This window comes from Eretmochelys imbricata, chromosome 3 (genome assembly GCF_965152235.1).
Source record: "Eretmochelys imbricata isolate rEreImb1 chromosome 3, rEreImb1.hap1, whole genome shotgun sequence".
In the NCBI taxonomy this organism is placed as follows: Eukaryota; Metazoa; Chordata; order Testudines; family Cheloniidae; genus Eretmochelys; species Eretmochelys imbricata.
In genome coordinates this window covers 55,466,315-55,492,578 of record NC_135574.1, presented here as the reverse complement: position 1 = coordinate 55,492,578, position 26,264 = coordinate 55,466,315, and the positions used below count along the sequence as shown (strand labels likewise).

Below are 26,264 nucleotides of genomic sequence, written 5' to 3'. Positions count from 1 at the left end.
CGGCACATAGAATGGACATCCATCTTGAATGGTCCCTTGCAAGTCATCTTGCTTCTGCAAGACTTAATATGAGAGTGTTTAGGCTCTTAAATCCCTCAATTGAATCTTCCAACCTCCTTCATGTTTAGTTTTGACCTCAGCTCTGTAAACCTATAAAAGTGTACCTTCTTTGTGCTTTGGACATGACCCCTCCATTGCACTCACCTTTTTCTCTGCTGGTGCAATACTGCAGCTTGCCAGGATGGTCTAAGTATTTCCTCGTTTGTGACAAAATCAAACCAACAGATGTTAAGAATGTGCCATAAGTTTTGACACTGAAAAGTTTAGTTGTGCAAGGGCTACGTTTCTGAACCATCTAGCAATCATGATTACTGCACTGATCACATTTATTTCAGTTGTCATAAAGATATCCTGACCCTGCCCAGCAGAGGCCTTTGAAGACGCTGAATTGTCATTGATGAAAGTCTGATCCAATGTGTGATTTCTTCAGATAGAGAACCTCCTGTTCTCTGACTACCCAGATAGATAGGCAGGTTTTGTTTCCATTATATAAGAGGTGCACATGCTTTGGTTTTAACACCCTTGATCTTGAATCTCATAGATTCTGCAGCTTTTTGCAGTTCTTGCAACATTTTTTTAATAAGTGTTGCTTAAGGTAGCTATGTTCAGCCTTCTACACTTTGCACTAAATTTAAGCATACATTTGTTAAGTGGCATGCAACTTTTTTTCTGCTGAATGGTGCTTTGTCTTCTCAGTCCCAGCTCACTTTTAGTGAAGTAAAAGATCTAGTATCACAATAGTATGTGTCAAGAGAAATTCAGTATACAGCAATCGGTATTTTAAAATATTGAATACACCAGCGGAATTAATTGCGTTGTAGCACCCATTATTCTAAAAATACAATAAAAGCACAGCAGAAATTCTTTGACCTCACAGATTTATTTAAATCCCTTGGTCAAAGATGTAAAATTAAAAATGCTGATTGATTTTTACTTAGTGCAAAGGACTTGTTAGTGAACTAAGTCTTTTGCAGATGTTTATATTACAACCAATAAGATGTAAGTAGTTTCACAGAATGTAAGCTCTAAGGACCACATTCTGCCTTCACTAGAGTAGATATGAGACAAGTGATCAATAATATTATTGCCTTTCATATCGTAATGTCAAACCTAGGCCCTGACCTTGAATGTCTAGTTAAAATCTGACAGCATAGGACCCATGCTGGCTCACCTCAGCTTTCCTCTTTTTAGGTTACTGTATATCCCAGAGTGGGGCAAAATGAGGGACTGAATAACCTTATTTCTTATCTAGTCTCAAGTGCAAGAAGGGTTTTCTCACACTAAATCCACCCATCCTCTTAGTCTGTGGAATTCAAGATCAAGGCCCTTTTGAACATTTTACTAATCTCTAGACCTCCAACCTAGCTTTCTGGCAATACTAGCAGAGATACATAAGTAGAATCCAAGACTTAGTTGCTTAAATTTGGAAACATAATTTTGGGTGACTGAATTGATACACCTTTAAAGGAACTTGTTATATCAGAAGTGCTTAATGCCCAGCACTTATCTGGATAATTTATGTAGAAGAAGAATTGCCTATTGCTTTCTGAGGAGTACTCATACATAGGGGCTTACTTCAGCATGTCTGGAGAAAAGCCTACCTCTCTGATACAAGGACTGGCAAAATCAAAGATCTGTTGTTGACCATCATTAAGGGGAATGTGTCAACTTGTTGCTCAAGAGTCACTGATGGCCTGCCTGGAAATTAGTCCTTAGGCTTGCTTTTACATGTGGCTGTCCAGTACTACCATAACCACCAGACCCCATGGTTTTAGGACTATTCAGATTTAACTTGTTTTCCTCCAGCTTTTGAAGAAGGGAATGGTCTAGTGATTGTGAGCTGTACCTAGTTAGCTAATAAGTGTTTTTATGAATTTAGAAAACGTTATATAAATAAACTGCAAGTTAATTTATATTAAGTGGTGTTTTTAAGATGAACAGCCAAAACATTCTTCAGTAACCAAACAGCCTTTCTGTTGTCGCAGACAAAGCATTTTCTTGAGACTAATTTCTGTTTTTTTTCCATGTTAATTGGATTTAAATTTCTTAGAATGTATAGGAATAATATGAGTGATTTATGAGCCTAAATGACCTGTGAGCCTAAATATGAGCCTAAATGACCTATCTTTAATTTTTTGTCATTTTATATTCAGATGTGCTAATATGCTAAGATTTACTCTAATCAAGGTGCTGGTCATTACTTCATTAAGATAGCATTGAGGATTTTGTGCATACAGGATTTGCATGTTGAATTCTTAAGTTATTTTTCATTTTCCTTTAAGAACAAGCATCCTCCCCTAAGTTTATAGCATGTAATCTGAGGAAAGACAACTTTCTGAAGACTTTAAGTAAATATGTTAATTAGTTCATGAACTTAATATTGTTTCCTGTCACTTTGTAAAAGAACTGACTAATCTGTTCCCCCTCTCCTCATCTTATGCATATTGTGTGCTTCTTCCTTCACATGTCCGTTCATTCTTGCTGTCACTATAGCTACTGGAAGTATGTGGGTGTCAGCTATTCAGAACTGTGAAGTATGAGGCAGAATGGAGAGGAGAGGGTATCATTTGATTCTTTCCCATCAATGAGAGGACGGCCACACTCACACTTGTCTCCAAGTGTCAAAGGAGTGATCCAGCAACTAATTTCAGTTTTTTGGCTATTGGTGGCTTTTCTTTTCTTCCTCTTCTCATCCCTCTGTGATGGAAGGGCTCAGTCTCAGTTGCAGAATTATATTTTTGTGGTCTGAAGTTTTGAGGAAGGAAAGGTCCTGGCTATTGCCGTTTTCTGTCCTATATCCCCTCCCTCCCTAATAACTCCTGAGAGCATATTGGCAATAGGATACTAGTTTTCAAAAGCACTGATGGTTGGAGTCTGATTTATTTGTGCGTGAAACATATTCAGTAACTGATGTTTTGGGTTTTTTCTACAAAAAACAGTCTTGGGACGTAATAGCTCTAAAGATCACATGACTGACAACATACGTAGGAATAATTGCAGATATTTTGATCATATAATTGCATGCCATTTGAAAACCTGCATTACCAGTTATTATGACTTGTTGAGACCTGACAGGTTCATCTTAATGGTTGATGTGTAATAAATGTCTTATGTGGCTAGCAAATGACTAGACTCACTACAATTTCAACCCACTTGTTCTAGAGGTAAATTATCAGAATGACCTTTTTTTTTAGTTGGAATGAGAGGAAATGGTGACATTCTAAGACATTTTGATTACTTTACCAGTTAATTTTTAGCTGTTGTGGTGTAACAATGTAAGCCAACACAACTTGGATTTAATTTTTTTCTCTGCTTTTTTTCTCTCCTCAGCTTTGTATTCCATCATATTGTTCTCTGTGTTTTTGTGGATTCCTTTTGTCTATTTCTATTATGAGGAGAAGGATGAAGATGATACCAGCACATGCTCAGTAAGCTGATTTATGCCACACCTAGTGCGGACTTGTTTCTTAAGGTCTGAATACAGTAGCCAAATAATGAAGTCTAACAGCTGTTCTGCTTCAACTGTTCAGAGTAGCCTTTTGTTGAACCGTTGTCTCTGATCTTAATTTTAAACAAAATAAATAGGGCTGTCAAGCGATTAAAAAACGTAATCGCAATTAATCGCGCCATTAAAGAACAGAATATCACTTATTTAAAAATTTGTTTTCTACATTTTCAAATATATTGATTTCAATTAAAACACAGAATACAGTGTACAGTGCTCACTTTCTGTTTATTTTTTATTACTAATATTAGCACTGTAAAAAAAAAAGATGGTATTTTTCAATTCCCCCATTATAAATAGTGTAATCTCTTTTTATCATGACAGTTGAATTTACAAATGTAGAATTGTGTACAAAAAAATTACTTCATTTAAAAACAAAACAGTGTAAAACTTTAGCGCCTACAAGTCCACTCAGTCCTACTTCAGCCAGTTGCTCAGACAAACAAGTTTGGTTATAACTGGCAGAAGATAATGCTGCCCGCTTTTTGTTTACATCACCTGAAAGCGAGAACAAGCATTCGGATGGCACTGTCATAGCCGGCGTCACAAGATATTTACATGCCAGATGTGCAAAAGATTGGTATGTCCCTTCATGCTTCAACACCATTCCAGAGGACGTAAGTCCATGGTGATGATGGGTTCTGCTCGATAATGATCCAAAGCAGAGTGGACTGACGTGTGTTCATTTTCATCAACTGAGTCAGGTGACACCAGTAGAAGGTTGATTTTCTTTTTTTGGTGATTCAGGTTCTGTAGTTTCCGCATCAGAGTGTTGCTCTTCTTTAAGACTGCTGAAAGCATGCTATATGCCTCGTCCCACTCAGATTTTGGACAGCACTTCAGATTCTTAAACCTTGGGTTGAGTGCAGTAGCTATTTTTAGAAATCTCACATGGTACCTTCTTTCAATTTTGTCAAATCTGCTGTGAAAGTGTTCTTAAAACAAACAAGTGCTAGATCATCATCCAAGACTGCTGTAACATGAAACATATGGCAGAATGCAGGTAAAACAGAGCAGGAGACATACTGAACTCCTTGGAGAACTGTCACAAATTTATTAATGCATTTTTTTTTAACGAGCATCAACATGGAAGCATGTCCTCTGGAATGGTGGCTGAAGCATGAAGGGGCATACGAATGTTTAGCATAGCTGGCATGTAAATACCTTACAGTGCTGGCTACAAAAGTGTCATGCGAATGCCTGTTCTGACTTTCAGGTGACACTATAAATAAGAAGCAGACAGCAGTATCTCCCATAAGTGTAAACAAACTTGTTTGTCTTAGCGATTGGCTGAACAAGAAGTAGGACTGAGTGGACTTGTAGGCTAAAGTTTTACACTGTTTTGTTTTTGAGTGCAGTTATGTACCAACAAAAATCTACATTTATAAGTTACTTCGACAATAATGCAATCTCTGTATCGTACTTGCATGAGGTGTGTTGAAAAATACTATTTTTACAGTGCACATTTGTCATAACAAATAATATAAAGTGAGCACTGTACACTGTATCCGTTATAATAGAAATCAATATATTTGAAAATGTGGGAAAACATCCAAAATATTTAATAAATTTCAATTGATATTGTGGTATTTAACAGTGCAATTAATCACCATTAATTTGTTTGAGTTAATCACGTGAATTAATTGCTATTAATTGACAGCCCTAAAAATAAAACTTACACTGACATTGTTCTAAACTTTCAAGTCTTTAATTTGAAGAAGTTGATGGTTACTTCTGTTTTAATTCACATAGTAGACTTTAAAAATATGCTAAATTAAGGAGTCCATTTGAGTTGCAATATTAAACATAGAATATCAGGGTTGGAAGGGACCTCAGGAGGTCCTCTAGTCCAACCTCCTGCTCAAAGCGGGGACCAATCCCCAACTAAAGCATCCCAGCCAGGGCTTTGTCAAGCCTGACCTCAAAAACGTCTAAGGAAGAAGATTCCACCACCTTCCTAGGTAACCCATTCCAGTGCTTCACCACCCTCCTACTGAAAAAGTTTTTCCTAATATCCAACCTAAACCTTCCCGACTGAAACTTGAGACCATTGCTCCTTGTTCTGTGATCAGGTACCATTGAGAACAGTCTAGATCCATCCTCTTTGGAACCCCCTTTCAGGTAGTTGAAAGCAGCTGTCAAATTCCCCCTCGTTCTTCTATTCTGCAGACTAAACAATCCCAGTTCCCTCAGCTCTCCTCATAAATCATGTGCTCCAGCCCCCTAATGCCCTCCACTGGACACTTCCCAATTTTTCTACATCCTTCTTGTAACGTGGGGCCCAAAACTGTACACAGTACAGTAAGGCCTCACCAATGCTGAATAGAAGGGAAGGATCACGTCCCTCGATCTGCTGGCAATGCTCCTATTTATACAGCCCGAACTGCCATTGGCCTTCATGGCAACAAGGGCACACTGTTGACTTACAGTGGACAAGAAGCTGGATGTAACACCTAGGTCCTTTTCTGCAGAACTGCTGCCTAGCCACTTGGTCCCTAGTCTGTAGCAGTGCATGAGGTTCTTCCATCCTAAATGCAGGACTCTGCACTTGTCCTTGATGAACGTCACGAGATTTCTTTTGGCCCAATCCTCGTATTTGTCTAGGTCCCTTTGTATCTTATCCCTACCCTCCAGTGTATCTACCACTCCTCCCAGTTTAGTGTCCTCTGCTAACTTGCTGAGGGTGCAATCCATGCCATCCTTCAGATCATTACTGAAGATATTGAACAAAACTGGCCCCAGGACCAACCCTTTGGGCACTCCACTTGTTACCAGCTGCCAACTAGACATGGAGCTAATACTTAGCTTAATGTTAATTATCCATGATATGCTCAATTGTAGGAGTCACATTTTAGCAGAATGTCAGGCAGAAGGAACAAGTCTCTTGATCCCAACCTTCCTTACACCCAGGGTATAAATACTGCACCCTATAACAGTCAGGTATTCTTTCCTGAAGCGCTGATCGTAACTGGGCTCTGAAGTAAAAGAAGAATGGCAAAAATGGCTTTGAGGTCATATAGTCAGAAAACCTGCTCCTCCTTAGGAGGAGTAACTAGTCTCTGGGGTGGCCATGTTACAAAAGAGTGCCATTAAATGAAAATAGGCAGCAGCGGTCTCCTGAAACTAGAATTTATTCCAAATGCCACATTAAGAGAATAGTTCATTCTAATGAAAATGTCACTCAAACTCACCATAGCAGTACTACAGAGTTCAGATTAGGGCATGTTGCAGATACATGCTTGTATTTGTCACTCTACCTCATAGTACCAGCAGCATAGTTCTTATTAGTCTATTAGTATAGTGCCTTTTTCTCTATTGAATAACACACCCAAGACAGATGTTCAAGAGGATTTAAAGGAGTGACATCTGGCCAGAGCAGGTTGCCCAAGCTTATACTGTGTAATAGATCTTAATTTCATATGGTTATTACCTCTTAACATCAAACTATACAACTTTTTAGATCTAAGGCAGAAATTTTGCATTCTTGAAACAAAATCCGTTTTAGTTAAACAGTAATATTTTTATAGACCGCATGTCCCACTAAATATTCTATCCTGTGATTTATTGATTAAAATATGCAGATGTTCTAAAAAAAAAATCAAATATTAAATATATTACAACTTTGTTTAATTTAAAATACAGCATGTTCAAACTGCACTCAAGTATACTCTGGGATTCCTCGTGGTTTGCGCAGTTCTTCTTCTAATTGGGTAAGTATATACATGCGTTTGTATTGAAGTGAAGGTAAAGGAAAAAATTAGATTAATAAATAACTGAAAAGGTAAAGGGAAAAATAGCATCATAAGAAAAAATCCCTATAAAGATTCTAATATCCTGAATCACCAGAGCAAAGCTAGGGTAGGTTATGGTAACATCAGACCCACAATGGATCTTTTATTTTATTTTATTTTTTTATTTTTTTCTGTTCATTTTTTAAAAATTCTTCATAATATACAGATCTAAGTGGGGGAGAGACTCATACTGAAGATTTTCAGGGATGTATCTTAAATATTTGAATCCATTTTTATAGTTGAGGAAAACTATCCAGCTTTTTCATGTTGCCTATTGTATTTTGTTGCATACACGTAGGAGGCAGAATTGAAGTTATGCATGCAGCTTTAACTTGGATTTTTCTGACTTTGTGCAATCTTGAATCTTAATATAGTTGTCTGAAATATGCTTATAATTAGTCATAAGTTTACATCATAATATACACCACAGGCCATATAATGAGAATAGCTAAACTTTGATTTCCTTTTTAAACCTGTGAAATTAATTTGTACATTAAGACCCTAATTCAGGAAGTCATGTGCATGGTGGGCTAAGAGTTATGCCTGTGCATAAATGCTTTCTGAATTGGGATCTAATAGTTCAGTGTGGGCTCATGCTTATGTACATATATACTTGTCTTCGGTGTAAAGGCTTCATTGGCTTTAGTTTGAGAGAGAGATAATACATTACTCAAGTAAGGGAATAAGAAATTCTTTTCTTTCCCATAAATAATAGTGTTCTGCGGAAGTTAAAACATTATTCCATGTCCTGTTTTTCATCTTTAATAATTAGTTGCCATAAATATAAAGGGAAGGGTAAACATCTTTAAAATCCCTCCTGGCCAGAGGAAAAACCCTTTCACCTGTAAAGGGTTAAGAAGCTAGGATAACCTCGCTGGCACCTGACCAAAATGACCAATGAGGAGAGAAGATACTTTCAAAGCTGGAGGGGGGGGAAAAACAAAGGGTCTGTCTGTCTGGGTGATGCTTTTGCGGGGACACAACAGGAATGGAGTCTTAGAACTTAGTAAGTAATCTAGCTAGATATGTGTTAGATTATGATTTCTTTAAATGGCTGAGGAAATAACCTGTGCTGAAAGGAATGGATATTCCTGTCTTTGTATCTTTTTGTGACTTAAGGTTTTGCCTAGAGGGATTCTCTGTTTTGAATCTAATTACCCTGTAAGATATTTATCATCCTGATTTTACAGAGGTGATTTCTTTTTTACTTTTTACTTCTATTAAAATCCTACTTTTCAGAAACGGATTGCTTTTTCATTGTTCTTAAGATCCAAGGGTTTGGGTCTGTGGTCACCTATGCAAATTGGTGAGGGATTTTTACGAAACCTTCCCCAGGAAGTGGGGTGCAAGGGTTGGGAGGATTTTGGGTGAAAAGACGTTTCCAAACAACACTTCCCTAATAAATAAACACAGATAAACGTTTCGTGGTGGCAGTGGAAGTCCAAGGGCAAAGGATAAAATAGTTTGTACTTTGGGGAAGTTTTAACCTAAACTGGTGAAAGTAAGCTTAGGAGGTTTTCATGCAGGTCCCCACATCTGTACCCTAGAGTTCAGAGTGGGGAAGGAACCTTGACCGGAGTATATACAGTACTTAGTTTATGTGCCATGGCAGGTTCTTTCACTAAGTAGTATTTTAAATGTTTCTAAAGTATGATGGAGCATTCAGTTTCTTTAACTCTGTGTATGGTATCTTCACAGGATGAACCCTAAAAAGTGATCCTTGGATGGATAGACAGAATATCAAGTAGATGTAGATATTACCACTGTATACAGACCTAGTGAGAAATATCACTGAAGTACTGAGTCCAGTTCTGATGTGTGTACACCAAAAACTATAGTGACCAATTGGAACAAATGCAGAAAAGAGCTACAATCATAATTTGGAGTTTGGAAAACCTGCTTGAGCTTAATTAGTTTCACTGTAAATCTATTTAGCTGATTTAAGAGACTGCGAAGAGGTGACAAATTCAGGCTAGAAATAAGATGGAAAATGTTTGTGTGGGTAACTAGCCATTGAAATAACTTAACTAACTTAGCTTTCAGTCTCTTGAAGTCTGCAAGTCAAGAGTGAATCATAGAATATCAGAGTTGGAAGGGACCTCAGGAGGTCATCTAGTTCAACCCCCTACTCAAAGCTGGACCAATCCCCAACTAAAGCATCCCAGCCAGGGCTTTGTCAAGCCTGACCTTAAAAACTTCTAAGGAAGGTAACGCATTCCAGTGTTTCACCACCCTCCTAGTGAAAAAGTTTTTCCTAATATCCAACCTAAACCTCCCCCACTGCAACTTGAGACCATTACTCCTTGTCCTGTCCTCTTCTACCACTGAGAACAGTCTAGATCCATCCTCTTTGGAATTCCCTTTCAGGTAGTTGAAAGCAGCTATCAAATCCCCCCTCATTCTTCTCTTCCGCAGACTAAACAATCCCAGTTTCCTCAGCCTCTCCTCATAAGTCATGTGTTCCAGTTCCCTAATAATTTTTGTTGCCCTTCACTGGACTCTCTCCAATTTATCCACATCCTTCTTGTAGTGTGGGGCCCAAAACTGGACACAGTACTCCAGATGAGGCCTCACCAATGTCGAATAGAGGGGGACGATCACGTCCCTCAATCTGCTCGCTATGCCCCTACTTATACATCCCAAAATGCCATTGGCCTTCTTGGCAACAAGGGCACACTGCTGACTCATATCCAGCTTCTCGTCCACTGTCACCCCTAGGTCCTTTTCCGCAGAACTGCTGCCTAGCCATTCGGTCCCTAGTCTGTAGCAGTGCATTGGGTTCTTCCGTCCTAAGTGCAGGACCCTGCACTTATCCTTATTGAACCTCATCAGATTTCTTTTGGCCCAATCCTCCAATTTGTCTAGGTCCCTCTGTATCCTATCCCTCCCCTCCAGCGTATCTACCACTCCTCCCAGTTTAGTATCATCCGCAAATTTGCTGAGAGTGCAATCCATACCATCCTCCAGATCATTTATGAAGATATTGAACAAAACCGGCCCCAGGACTTGCCCTTGGTGAATCCATGCGGACTGTTTCTGATCACTTTCCTCTCCTCTAAGTGCTTCAGAATTCCTTGAGGACCTGCTCCATGATTTTTCTAGGGACTGAGGTGAGGCTGACTGGCCTGTAGTTTCCAGGATCCTCCTCCTTCCCTTTTTTTAAAGATGGGCACTACATTAGCCTTTTTGCAGTTGTCCAGGACTTTCCCCCAATCGCCATGAGTTTTCAAAGATAATGGCCAATGGCTCTGCAATCACATCCGCCAACTCCTTTAGCGCTCTCAGATGCAGCGCATCCGGCCCCATGGAGTTGTGCTCGTCCAGCTTTTCTAAATAGTCCCGAACGACTTCTTTCTCCACAGGGGAGGAGGTGACCAGTCCTCTTGCTGTGCTGCCCAGTGCAGTAGCCGGGGAGCTGACCTTGTTCTTGAAGACAGGCAAACAAAAGCATTGAGTACATTAGCTTTTTCCACATCCTCTGTCATTAGGTTGCCTCCCTCATTCAGCAAGGAGCCCACACTTTCCTTGACTGACTTCTTGTTGCTAACATACCTGAAGAAACCTTTCTTGTTACTCTTAACATCTCTTGCTAGCTGCAACTCCATGTGTGATTTGGCCTTCCTGATTTCACTCCTGCATGCCTGAGTAATATTTTTATACTCTTCCCTGGTCATTTGTCCAATCTTCCACTTCTTGTAAGCTTCCTTTTTGTGCTTAAGATCAGCAAGGATTTCACTGTTAAGCCAAGCTGGTTGCCTGCCATATTTACTATGCTTTCTACACATCGGGATGGTTTGTCCCTGTAACCTCCATAAGGATTCTTTAAAATACAGCCAGCTCTCCTGGACTCCTTCCCCCCCATGTTATTCTCCCAAGGGATCCTGCCCATCAGTTCCCTGAGGGAGTCAAAGTCTGCTTTTCTGAAGTCCAGGGTCTGTGAAGCTTGAACTCCTCTAGAGTTTATGGGTTTGATGCAGGAAGTATTTGATTAAATTCTGTGGCCTTTTAGTAGGTGTCAAGGTTCCTCCTCCACTCTGAACTCTAGGGTACAGATGTGGGGACCTGCATGAAAAACCTCCTAAGCTTATCTTTACCAGCTTAGGTCAAAACTTCCCCAAGATACAAAATATTCCACCCGTTGTCCTTGGACTGGCCGCTACCACCACCAAACTAATACTGGTTACTGGGGAAGAGCTGTTTGGATGCGTCTTTCCCCCCAAAATACTTCCCAAAACCCTGCACCCCACTTCCTGGACAAGGTTTGGTAAAAAGCCTCTCCAATTTGTCTAGGTGACTACAGACCCAGACCCTTGGATCTTAAGAACAATGAACAATCCTCCCAACACTTGCACCCCCCCTTTCCTGGGAAATGTTGGATAAAAAGCCTCACCAATTTGCATAGGTGACCACAAACCCAAACCCTTGAATCCGAGAACAATGAAAAAGCATTCAGTTTCTTACAAGAAGACTTTTAATAAAAATAGAAGTAAATAGAAATAAAGAAATCCCCCCTGTAAAATCAGGATGGTAGATATCTTACAGGGTAATTAGATTCAAAAACATAGAGAACCCCTCTAGGCAAAACCTTAAGTTACAAAAAAGATACACAGACAGAAATAGTTATTCTATTCAGCACAATTCTTTTCTCAGCCATTTAAAGAAATCATAATCTAACACATACCTAGCTAGATTACTTACTAAAAGTTCTAAGACTCCATTCCTGGTCTATCCCCGGCCAAGACGACATATAGACAGACACAGACCCTTTGTTTTTCTCCCTCCTCCCAGCTTTTGAAAGTATCTTGTCTCCTCATTGGTCATTTTGATCAGGTGCCAGCGAGGTTACCTTTAGCTTCTTAACCCTTTACAGGTGAGAGGAGCTTTCCCCTGGCCAGGAGGGATTTCAAAGGGGTTTACCCTTCCCTTTATATTTATGACAGTAGGGGTGGCAGAAAGGAGAGGTTATAACTACTGTAGGCACAGTGTAGCTTACACTGGCCAGAGCTTAGTTCTGTTATGTCCAGTTAAGTTTGCTCTTCTGCTGTGTGATCTTCCTTGTGCAACCCGCTTTCAAGCTGCTCCCACAGTCTGTTGTATATGCTCCTATGTAATCTTCTGGATATCTGTCTGATCCCCTGTACCCTTTTGGGGGTGGGGGAGAGAAGTGTCTTCCAGGTTTACTAAATATCTGTTGGCTAGATTCTGAACTAGATGTTTACCTTTCTAAAATGACCTGTGGCTCAATCTTTTCCCTCCAGTTAAATATGGGGGTTATGCAGTAATGAGCCAGCGGGTTCACTGTAGTGTTGGTAAAACAAAACTGTTCCCAGTGAGCTATGGCCATAATCCATTTTTTTTAAAATTGTGGCTAATAACCAAATATTTTAAGAAAATGATTTTTAATTTAAAAGTCAGTATTTACTCAGTTATTGATTAGTATCTGATGCAATCAGGGATTAAAGTTGCTTGAAACATTGGCTGTGGCAATGAGAGTTTCCTCCTAGGAGGAGCTGAAACTGGTGGGGATGGCTACTTACCTAAGACAGAGAGGAGCAAGTCTGGCATTTCTCCCTTATGCCCCCTAACCTTCTAACCTCTGCAGAGAATGAGGGTAGTAGGTATACATGTCCTTATTCCTAGAAAAAGAAGTAGAAAGATCTCCCACACCATAGCTATGTGTGTAAATATGGATAAATGTTGCTTTTTAATGGCAACACAAAAATGAAATGTTGATAATCTTAGCTCATAACTACTTTTCCTTTCTAAACGCCTTCTGTCACCAGAAGACAACATTTTTAAGGAGTGTTGAATTTTTCTAGATACTATGGAAATATCACTGTTAAACTGTGCATGTGTACCTTATTTATATTGATATGTATGTTGATTTTTTTTTAAACTGCTTGTTTACCTGTTTGGCCTTGTCATGTTTTCTTGTGCATATGGTTTGCTTATGACTACTCCATGAGTCACTTTAGCTGCATGCCTAAAACTTAAAGCATATTCCTAGATGACTCTTAATATGATTAGTTGAGGCATCTCTACACAAGGATATCTCAGCAGTCCATAGTGTAAAAAATAATTCAAGGCTGTAACGTAATGCCTGTAACTAAAAATAATCGTTTGAGTACCACACGTAAAGTGTTTGAATTACAGAAATTGTACTCTGAGTATCCTAAATTTCCTTGTTGCAGTATAATTTTTAAAAATCCTATGAATGTAGTTGTACCATAATTAGTCTATAAATAAAGATGACGGAGATGAATTTCAATAGCTTCTAGAATTAAGTCACCAAAGACTACAATTATTATCCCTCATGTTTGAGGATCAAAATTTAAAATACCTCTTTATATAAACTTGGAGTTAAAACTGGTTACAGGAACTTTGAACATATGCTTCAGTTCTCTTCTACCCTCTCTCTGCTTCCCGTGTGCATTTATACTTTCCCTTGTTCTGGGTAGACCAATTGTTATGAGTGACTAATAGATTTCCAGAGAAGGAATATAATTCAACAGTCAAAAACAGGTGAGAAGACATGGAGAGAGTCTACTCTGAAAAGCGACTGTGGAGTTTGGCATTGTCGGGTTTCTTGGTCGTGGCAATGACTTCAGATAAAATGAGCAGCCCAATTCTGATGTGCAATTCAAATAAAAAGTTAGTTTTAACTGCAGTCCATAAATGTCAATCTTGTTTGTGTCAAGTTGGTTCTTTCCTTATCTCACGTCACTTGTATGAAAATTATACCCCCAGTTGTAAACCTGTACAACCTTAATGTCTGCCACTTATCTCCTCACTGCTGACAGTCCTGCTGCCTTCAGTGGATTTGTGCACTTCTGTATGATTAGAATTTAGTAAAGAAGTTTGTAGATCCACAAGGAGATATAGAATACATTTGCTTTGCTGTAGCTGTGTTGGTTCTGGTTTTGCATTATCTGAGTCAAAGCTAGAGTTGAGAGAGAAACTATTGCCACTGCTAAAAAGGATGGACTACTATCCTAAACAAAGTGAGTTTTCATGGCAGGTGTACAGCTGGAACTGACTCTGTCAGTTTTATTGGGAGTCTCATTTGTGAGCCATCCTCAGAAAGCAATTGGTGCCCCACATTCTGGAAGGCACAGTGACAGACTTCCTATTGTTCTAAGCATAGAAGTGTCTCCCCAGAAGTTGCTGACCCTCTGAGAACTAAGGAAGTTCCTCTCTTTTGCATTACAAATAAAACATAATATGGTAATAATAATATGGCTAATATACAGGATCTTGAGAACAACTTCCCATGGCTTTGTTTTTATAGCTTTGCTAATTTGTTGGGGATGTTGCAGCAGTTCAGTAGTTCAAACCAGGTCTAAATGCCTTACGCACATTCTGTGTGATCTTTGGTTGGCTTGATCTTCAGTTGGCTGTACAGTTACTACTCTTCCATTGCACACCCCTGTGGAGCAGACTGGTGGGGGCTTGTGAGGATTTTTCCCCGGCTTCTCCTGCCTGATGACATTAGTGAGAATTGGAGGGTAGTGAGAGATTATGGCAAAGAATGTCTGCTTATAGGCTCTTAACCAGAAGAGGGTTGAATTATGTTGCAATGCTAGGGTCTTGGTAGTACAGTGGAGACCCATTTTTTAAATCTCCGTATAACAAATAGCAGTTTTTCTAATAGAAAAAAGCATGGGTGGGGACAGCCAAGACAGAGGTAATTGAGAATCTTAGTGACTTAATTGGGCCTAATCCTCTTTCCTCCTCCTCGTCAATGATGCTGTATCTTCTTACCTACTTTCCTTGTTTAACCCATTTTTGTGCCCCAATGACCACATTATATCCGTCATCTTTTTCCTTGGTCTCTTGTTAATTAGTTGCTTCCTTTATAGTAAAACATGGCTTTTCTCAATCCTAAAAAAGTTCATTCCCCTCACGTCTCTCTCCACTACTGATTATCCCTTTTTTCGACTTCACTTCTCTTAACTAACTTTGTACCACTTACAACTTAGCCATCAATTCCTTTTGTCAGTCTGTCCTGGCTTTTGCCGTATGCATTTCCCTGAGGTCTTGAATGACATAGTCTTGGCCAAATCTCATGGTTCTGCTTTATCCTTCCCTGACATGTAGGCTGCTTTTGACACTGCTGATAATGCTGTGATCATTGAAATATTGTCCTCCACTTAGCTCTTGCAACTACATCCTCCTCTGGTGGCTCTCCTCTTACTTTGATATCTTCTGTGCCTTCTCTTTCCAAGAGGGTCTTAAAGGACTTTGTCATTGACCCATTCTTCTTTTCTTTTTACTATTTCGTTCAGTAACATTCAGCTTCTCCAGCCAACATAGCTCCTGTCTCTTGTGGAGGTGGAATTATTAAGCACCCGTTAGCTTAGAGCATCTTCACCAGATGTGCTACAGCGGCGCAACTGCATTGGTGCAAATTTTTTAGAGTAGACCTGCCTTTACCATTGTACTCATTCAAGTAGGTGTCAAACACCTTTCCTGGGTAACACAGCTGACTGGAATACATCATAATATACTTACTTTGGGTAGGGTTAGGCATGTGCTCAACACACTGTACAAAATGAAGGTTACAATAAAAAATTAAGGTGGCAATACAAACTGACATTCAGATTTTGACCCTGCTGTAGCCCACTTTGTCACAATCATCTGGCTATTTTCTGCCTCCCCTAATCTCGGCAAAATTGAACTCCTAGTCTTCCTCCCTAGTTTTCTTACCCTCCACTCCCTCATTCACTACGGCAACAACATTAATCTTTCCTGTTGCTTAGATACGTAGCATGGGTGTCCTCTTTGGCGCCACCTTTTCTCTAGCTAGCCTTACATATCTGGGCCACTTCAACATCATTCTGCTGCTGCTTCCTCTGCAGCATCTGAAATTCAGTTTCTCTCTTAGCGCAGAGTCCTAAAACTCTCATTAAGGCCTGTATAGTTTTCTGTCTACTACTGCAACCTCCTTCTGTTTGGCTTTAACTAGCACCCACATTACAGCTCCAGGGGCACATTCAAAATACTGCTTTTAAGATATTTTCATCTATTCTGATCATGTTACCACTTTGTCTTTCCACTGGCTTTTCCTTTATACACCACAACAAATACAAGTTTCATTTTTAGACCTTCAGACACTAACCCTCTGTACGTGTGTGCTCTTGTACTTTACCATGAAATACCTCCTTACCTCTGCCACAGTCCCAATGCACCAGCTATTTCAGTTTTGATCACCTATTAGTCCATGTGTCCCACCAGCACTTTCAAACCATCTTCCATGCTACTGGTAGCCTTTGATTAATTTGGGGGGGCATTAATTTGACTAATTCAGATTCTTTACTCAGGCGGTTAGGTAGAACTTACAAGAAGTGAGACTGGTGAGTCACACACAGACATGAAGACTTTTATTCAATTCTTAAATACAGACCAGTGGAATTGCAATTGTAGAAGAGTAAGGTAGGTATAGCCAAATGACTTCCTGTATTGTGCATACTTCATCTTATGGAGTTCATCAGAAGTGAAGAAGGAAAACCCAGTGAGTGAAGAAGCATTATAAGTGGGAATGATGTTGCACGTTTCTATCATCTTGTCATTCTGGTATCCCAACTGAGCATTGGCCATGCACCTTTCTTTTTTTATACAGTTTCCGTACATCTCACGTCTGGGACCATATTTAATTTAGTCTCAGCCCTCTACACGTTTGGCATTCCAGGGGACCATAATTAGAGTTCTGACTGCTGTTATAAGCAGTTCGCATCAATACATTTCCCAGTGGATTTGATACATAAATGTGGGTTTGCTTTATGGTTACATGTACCCAAAAGTTCCTAAAAGTATGCTAAATCAAGCTCATTTTGTGAATTGTCTAGCTTAATCCTGTGTTTCAGGCCATCTACCAAACAGGGAATTGAATACTGAAAACATTTTCCAGTGTAACTGGAATTATAGAATAAAAGTTAAGGTTCAAAAGGCTACTGTGGATGATAAGTGTTCTCTCCTAGAAATGTTTGACAGCAGCAGTTGGGGTATAGTAAGTTTTTTTTTTTTTTTTTTTTTTTTGTCATATGAAGTTTTCTACATTGTTGCTTTAAACAGTCTGTTTTCTGATCATATAACCTCAGTCCTTTCTATAGTGTCTTATTCAGCTGCTGAGGTAGATCACCAACTCGAGTCTGCATTTTCTGCTCCTGATACTTTTTGCTTGTCAGTTACTAGGTGTGCATGTTACTTATGTCAACACATGGCTGCTATCGGTAGCACTCTTGATGTTTTCAAAAAGCACAGTACCAACATCTTCCTTCATTCTCAGGTTGCCAGCTACCTTGTTTTGGAATCTAACAATATTATTGTGGTAGTGGTGACTGTGGTGGTCAGCACTCCATAGGATGTAGGAGCCCCAGTCATATACCAGGACACCATTGCAGTAGGTGCTGTACAAGAAGAGAACAGATTGTTTCTGCTCCAGAGACATAAGAATGGCAGTACTGGGTCAGACCAAAGGTCCATCCAGCCCAGTATCCTGTCTACTGACAGTGGCCAATGCCAGGTGCCCCAGAGGGAGTGAACCCAACAGGTAATGATCAAGTGATCTCTCTCCAACCATCCATCTCCACCTTCTGACAGAGGCTAGGGACACCATTCCTTACCCATCCTGGCTAATAGCCATTAATGGACTTAACCTATCCATGAATTTATCTAGTTCTCTTTTAAACCCTCTTATAGTCCTAGCCTTCACAACCTCCTCAGGCAAGGAGTTCCACAGGTTGACTGTGCGCTGAGTGAAGAACTTCCTTTTATTTATTTTAAACCTGCTGCCCATTAATTTCATTTGGTGGCCCCTAGTTCTTATATTATGGGAACAAGTAAATAACTTTTCCTTATTCACTTTCTCCACACCACTCATGATTTTCATAGAATATCAGGGTTGGAAGGGACCTCAGGAGGTCATCTAGTCCAACCCCCTGCTCAAAGCAGGACCAATCCCCAACTAAAGCATCCCAGCCAGGGCTTTGTCAAGCCTGACCTTAACTTCTAAGGAAGGAGATTCCACCACCTCCCTAGGTAACGCATTCCAATGTTTCACCACCCTCCTAGTGAAAAAGTTTTTCCTAATATCCAACCTAAACCTCCCCCACTGCAACTTGAGACCACTACACCTTGTTCTGTCATCTGCTACCACTGAGAACAGTCCAGATCCATCCTCTTTGGAACCCCCTTTCAGGTAGTTGAAAGCAGCTATCAAATCCCCCCTCATTCCTCTCTTCCACAGACTAGACAATCCTAGTTCCCTCAGCCTCTCCTCATAACTCGTGTGTTCCAGTCCCCTAATCATTTTTGTTGCCCTCTGCTGGACATTGCCAATTTTTCCACATCCTTCTTGTAGTATGGGGCCCAAAACTGGACACAGTACTCCAGATGAGGCCTCATCAATGTCGAATAGAGGGGAACGATCACATCCCTCAATCTGCTGGCAAAGTCCTAGCCTCTTTAATCTCTCCTCATATGGGACCGATTCCAAACCCTTAGTCATTTTAGTAGCCCTTTTCTGAACCCTTTCTAATGCCAGCATATCTTTTTCTGAGATGAGGGGACCACATCTGTACGCAGTATTCAAGATGTGGGCATACCATGGATTTATATAAAGGCAATAAGATATTCTCAGTCTTATTCTCTATCCCTTTCTTAATGATTCCTAACATCCCGTTTTTTTTTACTGCTGCTGCACACTCTGTGGATGTCTTCAGAGAACTATCCACAATGACTCCAAGATCTTTCTCTTCATTAGTTGTAGCTAAATTAGCCCCCATCATATTGTATGTATAGTTGGGGTTATTTTTCCAATGTGCATTACTTTACATTTATCCACATTAAATTCCATTTGCCATTTTGTTGCCCAATCACTTAGTTTTGTGAGATCTTTTTGAAATTCTTCACAGTCTGCTTTGGTCTTAACTATCTTGAGCAGTTTAGTATCATCTGCAAACTTTGCCACCTCACTGTTTACCCCTTTCCCCAGATCATTTATGAATAAGTTGAATAGGATTGGTCCTAGGACTGACCCTTGGGGAATACCACTAGTTACCCCTCTCCATTCTGAAAATTTACCATTTATTCCTACCCTTTGTTCCCTGTCTTTTATCCAGTTCTCAATCCATGAAAGGATCTTCCCTCTTATCCCATGACCACTTAATTTACGTAAGAGCCTTTGGTGAGGCACCTTGTCTGGAAATCCAAGTACACTATGTCCACTGGATCCCCCTTGTCCACGTGTGTGTTGACCCCCCCCCCCAAAGAACTCTAATAGATTAGTAAGACATGATTTCCCTTTATAGAAACCATGCTGACTTTTGCACAACAACTTATGTTCTATGTGTCTGACAATTTTTATTCTTTACTATTGTTTCAACTAATTTTCCCAGTACTGACGTTAGACTTACCCATCTGTAATTGCCAGGATCAGATCTAGAGCCCTTCTTAAATATTGGCATTACATTCGCTATCTTCCAGTCATTGGGTACAGAAACTGATTTAAAGGACAGGTTACAAACCGTAGTTAATAGTTCCGCAATTTCACATTTGAGTTCTTTCAGAACTCTTGGGTGAATGCCATCTGATCCCGGTGACTTGTTACTGTTAAGTTTCTCAATTAATTCCAAAACCTCCTTTAGTGATACTTCAATCTGTGACAATTCCTCAGATTTGTCGCCTACAAAAGACGGCTCAGGTTTGGGAATCTCCCTAACATCCTCAGCCATGAAGTCTAAAGCAAAGAATTCATTTAGTTTCTCCGCGATGACTTTATCGTCTTTAAGTGTTCCTTTTGTATCTTGATCGTCCAGGGGGTCCCCACTGGTTGTTTAGCAGGCTTCCTGCTTCTGATGTACTTAAACATTTTGTTGTTACCTTTTGAGTTATTGGCTAGCTGTTCTTCAAACTCCTTTTTGGCTTTTCTTATTACATTTTTTACATTTAATTTGGCAAAGTTTACGCGCCTTTCTATTTACCTCAGTAGGATTTGACTTCCACTTTTTAAAAGATGCCTTTATCTATCTCTGCTTCTTTTCTCTTGTTAAGCCATGGTGGCTCTTACTGTGTTTTAAATTTGGGGATATAGATTTAAGTTGAGCCTCTATTATGATGTCTTTGCAAGCTGCATGGACACTTTTCAGGGATTTCACTCTAGTCACTGTACCTTTTTAATTTCTGTTTAACCTCATTTTTACATAGTTCCCCTTTCTGAAATTTTAATGTCTCACCACAAGAATGTTAAATATTCTATTATGGTCACTATTTCCAAGCAGTCCTCTTATAGTTACCTCTTGGACCAGAACCTGCGCTCCACTCAGGATTAAATTGAGTTGCCTCTCCCCTTGTGGGTTCCTGTACCAGCTGCTCCAAGAAGCAGTCATTTAAAGTGTCGAGAAATTTTGTCTCTGCATTTCGTCTTGAGGTGACATCTACCCAGTCAATATGGGGATAATTGAAATTCCCCACTGTTATTGAGTTCTTTATTGCCTACATTTTCTTTCACATATAGTGCCACTTCCTCCCCGCCCCCAAATGAGACCTGTTCTGTCCTTTTGATATATTTTGTACCCCGGAATGATTGTGTCCCATTGATTGTCCTCACTCCACCAGGTTTCTGCTATGCCTATTATATCAATATTCTCCTTTAACACGAGTCACTCTAGTTCACCCATCCTATTATTTAGACTTCTAGCATTTGTGTACAAGTACTTTAAAAACTTGTCACTGTTCGTCTGCCCTTTTCTGATGTGTCAGGTTCTTTATGTGAATGTTTCTCGTCTGATCTGGCCGATACTTTATCCTCTTCCATCCTCTCCTCCTGACTAAAACCTAAAGAATCTCTATCAATAGACTCTCCTCTAAGAGAAGTGTCTGTCCGATCCATGTGCACCTCTGCAGCAATCGGCTTTCCCCCAGCTCTTAGTTTAAAAACTGCTCTGCAATCTTTTTAATGTTAAGTGCCAGCAGTCTGGATCCACTTTGGTTTAGGTGGAGCCCATCCTTCCTATATAAGCTCCCCCATGCCGAAAGTTTCCCCAGTTCCTAATAAATCTAAACTCCTCGTCTCTACACTGTCATCTCATCCATGCATTGAGACTCTGAACCTCTGTCTGACTACCTGGCCATGCACATGGAACTGGAAGCATTTCTGAGAATGCCACCATAGAGGTCCTGGATTTGTCTCTTTCCTAGCAGCCTAAATTTGGCCTCCAAGATGTCTCTCCTACCCTTCCCTATTTCATTGGTACCTACATGTACCACGACCACTGGCTCCTCCCCAGCACTATGCATAAGTCTATCTAGATGCCTAGGGAGATCTGCAACCTTCACACCAGGCAGGCAAGTCACTATACAGTTCTCCCGGTCATCATAAACCCAGCTATCTATGTTTCTAATAATGGAATCTCCCATTACTAACACCTGCCTTTTCCTGGAGAGGTAACTTCAGTGCAAGAGGATGCCACAACATCATCTGAAAGGAGGGTCCCAACTATAGGAAGGTTTCCCTCTGCTCTTGTTGACTGCTCTCCTTCTCAGGGCCTTTCATCCTCAACAGCGGATGTCTGACTGGAGGTGGGACATATCTACAGTGTCCCGGAAAACCTCATCAACATACCTCTCTGCCTCCCTTAGCTCCTCCAGTTCTGCCACTCTGGCCTCCATGGCCCGTACAGGGTCTCTGAGGGCTAGGAGCTCCTTGCACTGAGTGCACACGTACACCACCCACCCTCAGGGCAGGTAATTATACATGCTACGCTGAGAGCAATAAGTACAATAACCCCCACTCTGCTGCTGGGCTTCTGCCTGCATTCTCTCCTTCAGCTACTTAGGTTAATGATAGAGTTTTAAATCAAGAAGTTTTGATAGTTTAAAGGTTTTAAAGAATGGCAAGTGTACCTTGCCCCCTTTCCACTCCCCTTCCAAACTCCCTCTTGAAACTCCCTGTTAGCGGTCCCTGTTTGCAAAGCTCCCTGGTCGCTTGCTCACTGCTTTATAAAGCCCTGGTCGTCTTGATAGCCCTGCCCCCTGACTAAGGCTCAGCCAATGAACAGAGGCTTCTAGATTTCAAACCTTGTTTAGAAGCTCACAGTTTCTAACTGCTGGCCACAGCACACGGTCCTTCAAACAGACAGACAAACACAAGCTCCGCATACAGTAAGTAACCCCCAAACACACTACGGACAACCACTTACCCCAAGGGTCTCATATTTGCTTCTCCTTCACCTGGAGAACTCCCTGATAGCGGTCCCTGTTTGCCAGACAATAGAGGGATACAGACAGATGTGACTGCTATGTTAGTCAAGGTGATAGTGATATCAGTGTACCAGTAACCTATTACTTTTTTGTAGGCATCACAGCAAAGGAGAGTTTTAAGGAGAGACTTGGAGGATAATGTTTGTATGAATATTTAATAAGTAGGTGGTGGAGGCCAGTGTCATTATCCAATCATAGTTGACACTGGCATCCATGACCCACTTTTTAAATCTTTATACAAACACCTTCTCCAGTGCTTTCTCCCATATTGCCCTTTATGCTCAGGAAGAGCTCCTTATAAACATCCACAAAGTTTACAGTTCTGGAGCAGAGTGGTAGATCTGTGAGTAGTCAACATATAGATAGTTTTTGTTTGCAGGTGAATTACCCAGACATAAGATGTAAAGGCAAAACAGAAGGGTATGAAGGACAGAGCCTTTTGGTACCATCACAAAGTCTGAGAGGGAAAGAGGAGAAATTGTCTGACTTCTCATGTTTAAAATTCTTTAAACAAAATCCAAGAATTTCAAGTAATTTTAACTAAAGTTTTGTTTCACAATCTTGAAACATTAAATTTTTCAGACATTTGCAACCAAAACAATTCAATGAAATAAACATGAATTTACAAAATGCATTAGTGTTGCAGAACTTGCATTTTCTAGAATTGGTTAAATTTCCCTGAGATCTTAGAGATAAAAGGGTGTTCAGCTGTGGGATGTTCGCTTGAGGCAAATAGAGCAAAGGGTGGATATTTTTAAGATGCAAAACTAAAGCATGTTTATGTTGTGAAGGAAGCCAGGGGAGATTGAGGTTAAGGAAAAGAGTAAAAGAGGGGATGAGACTCGCTGCAAGGGACATTAGGGGATGGGATATAATCTCTGGGGCAAGTGAAAGGGCTAGAGAGCAGCCGGGCTCAGGCGGGGATTTAAAGGGCCCGGTGCTCCGGCCACTGTGGGGAGCCCCCGCCTGAGCCCCGCTACCGGAGCTCTGGTGGTGCTTTGAAGGGTTCAGGGCTCCCCACTGTGGCAGGAGCACTGGGCCCTTTAAATCACTGCCAGGGAAGCCGGTCCAGTCCAGCATGGCACTTGCCAGTATGCTCTTGCCAGTATGCCGGACCAGACTGTCTTACTTTCACCTCTGAAAAGAGGAAAGGCTTCCCTAAGAGAGGGCAGATGCAAAGGCAGTCAGGTGAATGCTCTGATACTTCCGAGTTTGGTTAATTGTTTTGGCCAATAAAAAAAATATACGAACGTGACCCAAAATTGTCAACCATTTTGGTGCTCTCCCATGCATTTTTCTGTTGAAATGACTATTTGAAAAAATTTCACTCACTTTTACTTCTGACCTTATGCTGTATGGTGTTAAAACACTGTCCTTTTGTGCAGAATCTCAACAGTCCACTATGTTGGATGGTCAATAGAAAAAGCATGGGTACATCTACTGAATTATACTCAAGCTACTAACTGTTATGTCACTGTTTCTCATTTGCGTTTCAGATTTTGTTTTGTAAATGTAATACTGGGCCTTCTACCTCAAATTACCATTCTGCAGCCCCTTGCTTTTGTTCATAGGTGCTCCTTGAAAACCTAACTGCTTTAAGAAGCTTCTTACCTTGTCTTTTTTCAGATTAAAGGAGTACTTCTGCAACCTTTTTTCTGAAGTAAATAGTAGTTTACTTTGTTCCATGTCTTCTGTAATATGCCTTTCAATTGCTTAGTCTTTCAGCTCTGAATTTTATACATAAAGTGCTTGCAACCAAAACCAATTTCCAGCATTTCTGTTCAGTCTTAACATAATTCTTTTGAGTTTCAGTCAGTGCTCTGGAGGCATATGTCACGGGCCAATTATCTTGCAGAAGGGGAGCCCACAACGAACGTGAGCTTGTATCTGCTGGGATCATAGGCTCTTTGTGTATCTCAGAAACTTTCAGTACATGTGCTTGTGTGACAACTTTAATTTCCTTTGCCAAAAGGTCTTTCTCTTGCAAGAATCATCCAGTGCTTTTTTGTGTTGTCCTCATTCAAAATACTGCTTAGATCTTGTTTTACTAATTCAAGGAGAATTTGCCAATAACATACCTATGAATCTTGGTAAGGAGTTTTCACTTGTAGTACTACACCTTCATTTTTCTTGGATCTAGTCAGACTTTTGTCACTAATTACGTGTATTACATAAGTAATCTATTTGGCCTGATCTTGCATTTTGTTGTTCAAAATAGTTTTCTTCCTTGGCATCCAGACCATTTATTCAGAACTCATTGTGGTTCTTACAACAGTAGACAATTACTTTTACCTCCATAGATTCTTAGTGACCATTTTTGTTTGGCCAGCTTCTTGATATTCCTGAATAACTTTGTTTACCTGTTTGCACTTCCTTTCCTGTTCCCATTGGAATATATTATAGGTCTCCTAATGTCTCAAGGCTCACTTCATAAAACAAGGTGGAGGATTTCACCTTCTCTGGGTTTCCTGAAATGGCACTTCCATTGTTGCTGGAAGCATTGTAACCTTCTGTCCTGTACTTAGGCTTCTTTCCAGACTGAGGGATTCAGGGTCCATTTCCATTCGTTTGGTCCATTTCCTCAGTTAAATGAGGTACAATAGATAGTTTGTAGAAGACCCTACCTTTTTCACCAGTTGGATCAAAAAGTTAAAACCCTGCTTAGATCACAGATGAAAAGAACTCTTCTCATTGCTAGGTTTGTGATATGAACTACATAGTTGACCTCTGCAGTAGGTGCCTAGGACTGAAACTTTTTTGGCTGAAGGTCAGGAATTGCTATAGATAAATAGGCAGATGTTTGTCCTCCACTAGCTCTGTTTAATGTAGTTTAACCATGGCCCTTTCTGCCCCATGGCTTATACTAGTTCCATGCCACTGGTTTAGATTCAGCGTTGGAAAACCTAGAGCAGCAGAGTTGCAGCCTCTGCAGTAATTAATACTGTGCCACTAATTCTGCTCAGAGGAAGCCCAATCAACCCAAAAGTAGACTGAAAATGTAGAGACTAATTTCTTAAGCATGAGACCATGATGACAGCTGCAATTTCTGTGGCTGCTTTTGATACTGAGATTTTTTTTTAAGGCCTCTCTAAATACAGATAATGTTTGTTTTTTTCCCAACTAAAAGCACAGAAGTGACTCAATTTGCAGTTTTCAGAATAACAGCCTTGTTAGTCTGTATCCACAAAAAGAAAAGGAGTACTTGTGGCATCTTGGAGACTAACAAATTTATCTGAGCATAAGCTTTCGTGAGCTACAGCTCACTTCATCGGATGCATCCGATGAAGTGAGCTGTAGCTATTTGTTAGTCTCTAAGGTGCCACAAGTATTCCTTTTCAAATTGCAGTGACATTGTGCTTGTGAACACTGGTTCCTGTAGAAGCTGGCATATGTAAAACGTTTCAGTATTTAGCTTAAGAATGTAAAATAGTAAACTGTTAACTGGTAAGCATTAGTCTTACCGGTTAATCCAGCTTAACGATTAACTCCCAGCCTTTGGTGGGGCAGAGCAGCTGCACTGGCCTGCTGACCAAGTCTGCCAGAGAAGCCCCAGCCCCGTGGGCTGTGCCAGCCGTCCAGAGCAGCATCCCTGGGCTCCACCGGCCGGAGCAGTCCCAGCCCCTCTGTTTAATTGGTGAACTTTTAAAATA

At 40.4% G+C, this 26,264-nt stretch overlaps 1 protein-coding gene across 5 annotated transcripts in view; it reads left to right on the top strand.

Annotated features, from left to right (window-relative positions):
• Window positions 1–26,264, top strand: part of LMBRD1 (LMBR1 domain containing 1) — a 241,864-nt gene that overhangs the window by 36,245 nt on the left and 179,355 nt on the right. For all 5 annotated transcript variants that reach the window (XM_077812671.1, XM_077812673.1, XM_077812670.1 and 2 more), the window contains exons 4-5: window positions 3,391–3,488; window positions 7,208–7,275. In XM_077812671.1, the coding sequence (XP_077668797.1) occupies window positions 3,391–3,488; window positions 7,208–7,275 (166 nt within the window). The remainder of the gene's footprint in view (window positions 1–3,390; window positions 3,489–7,207; window positions 7,276–26,264) is intronic.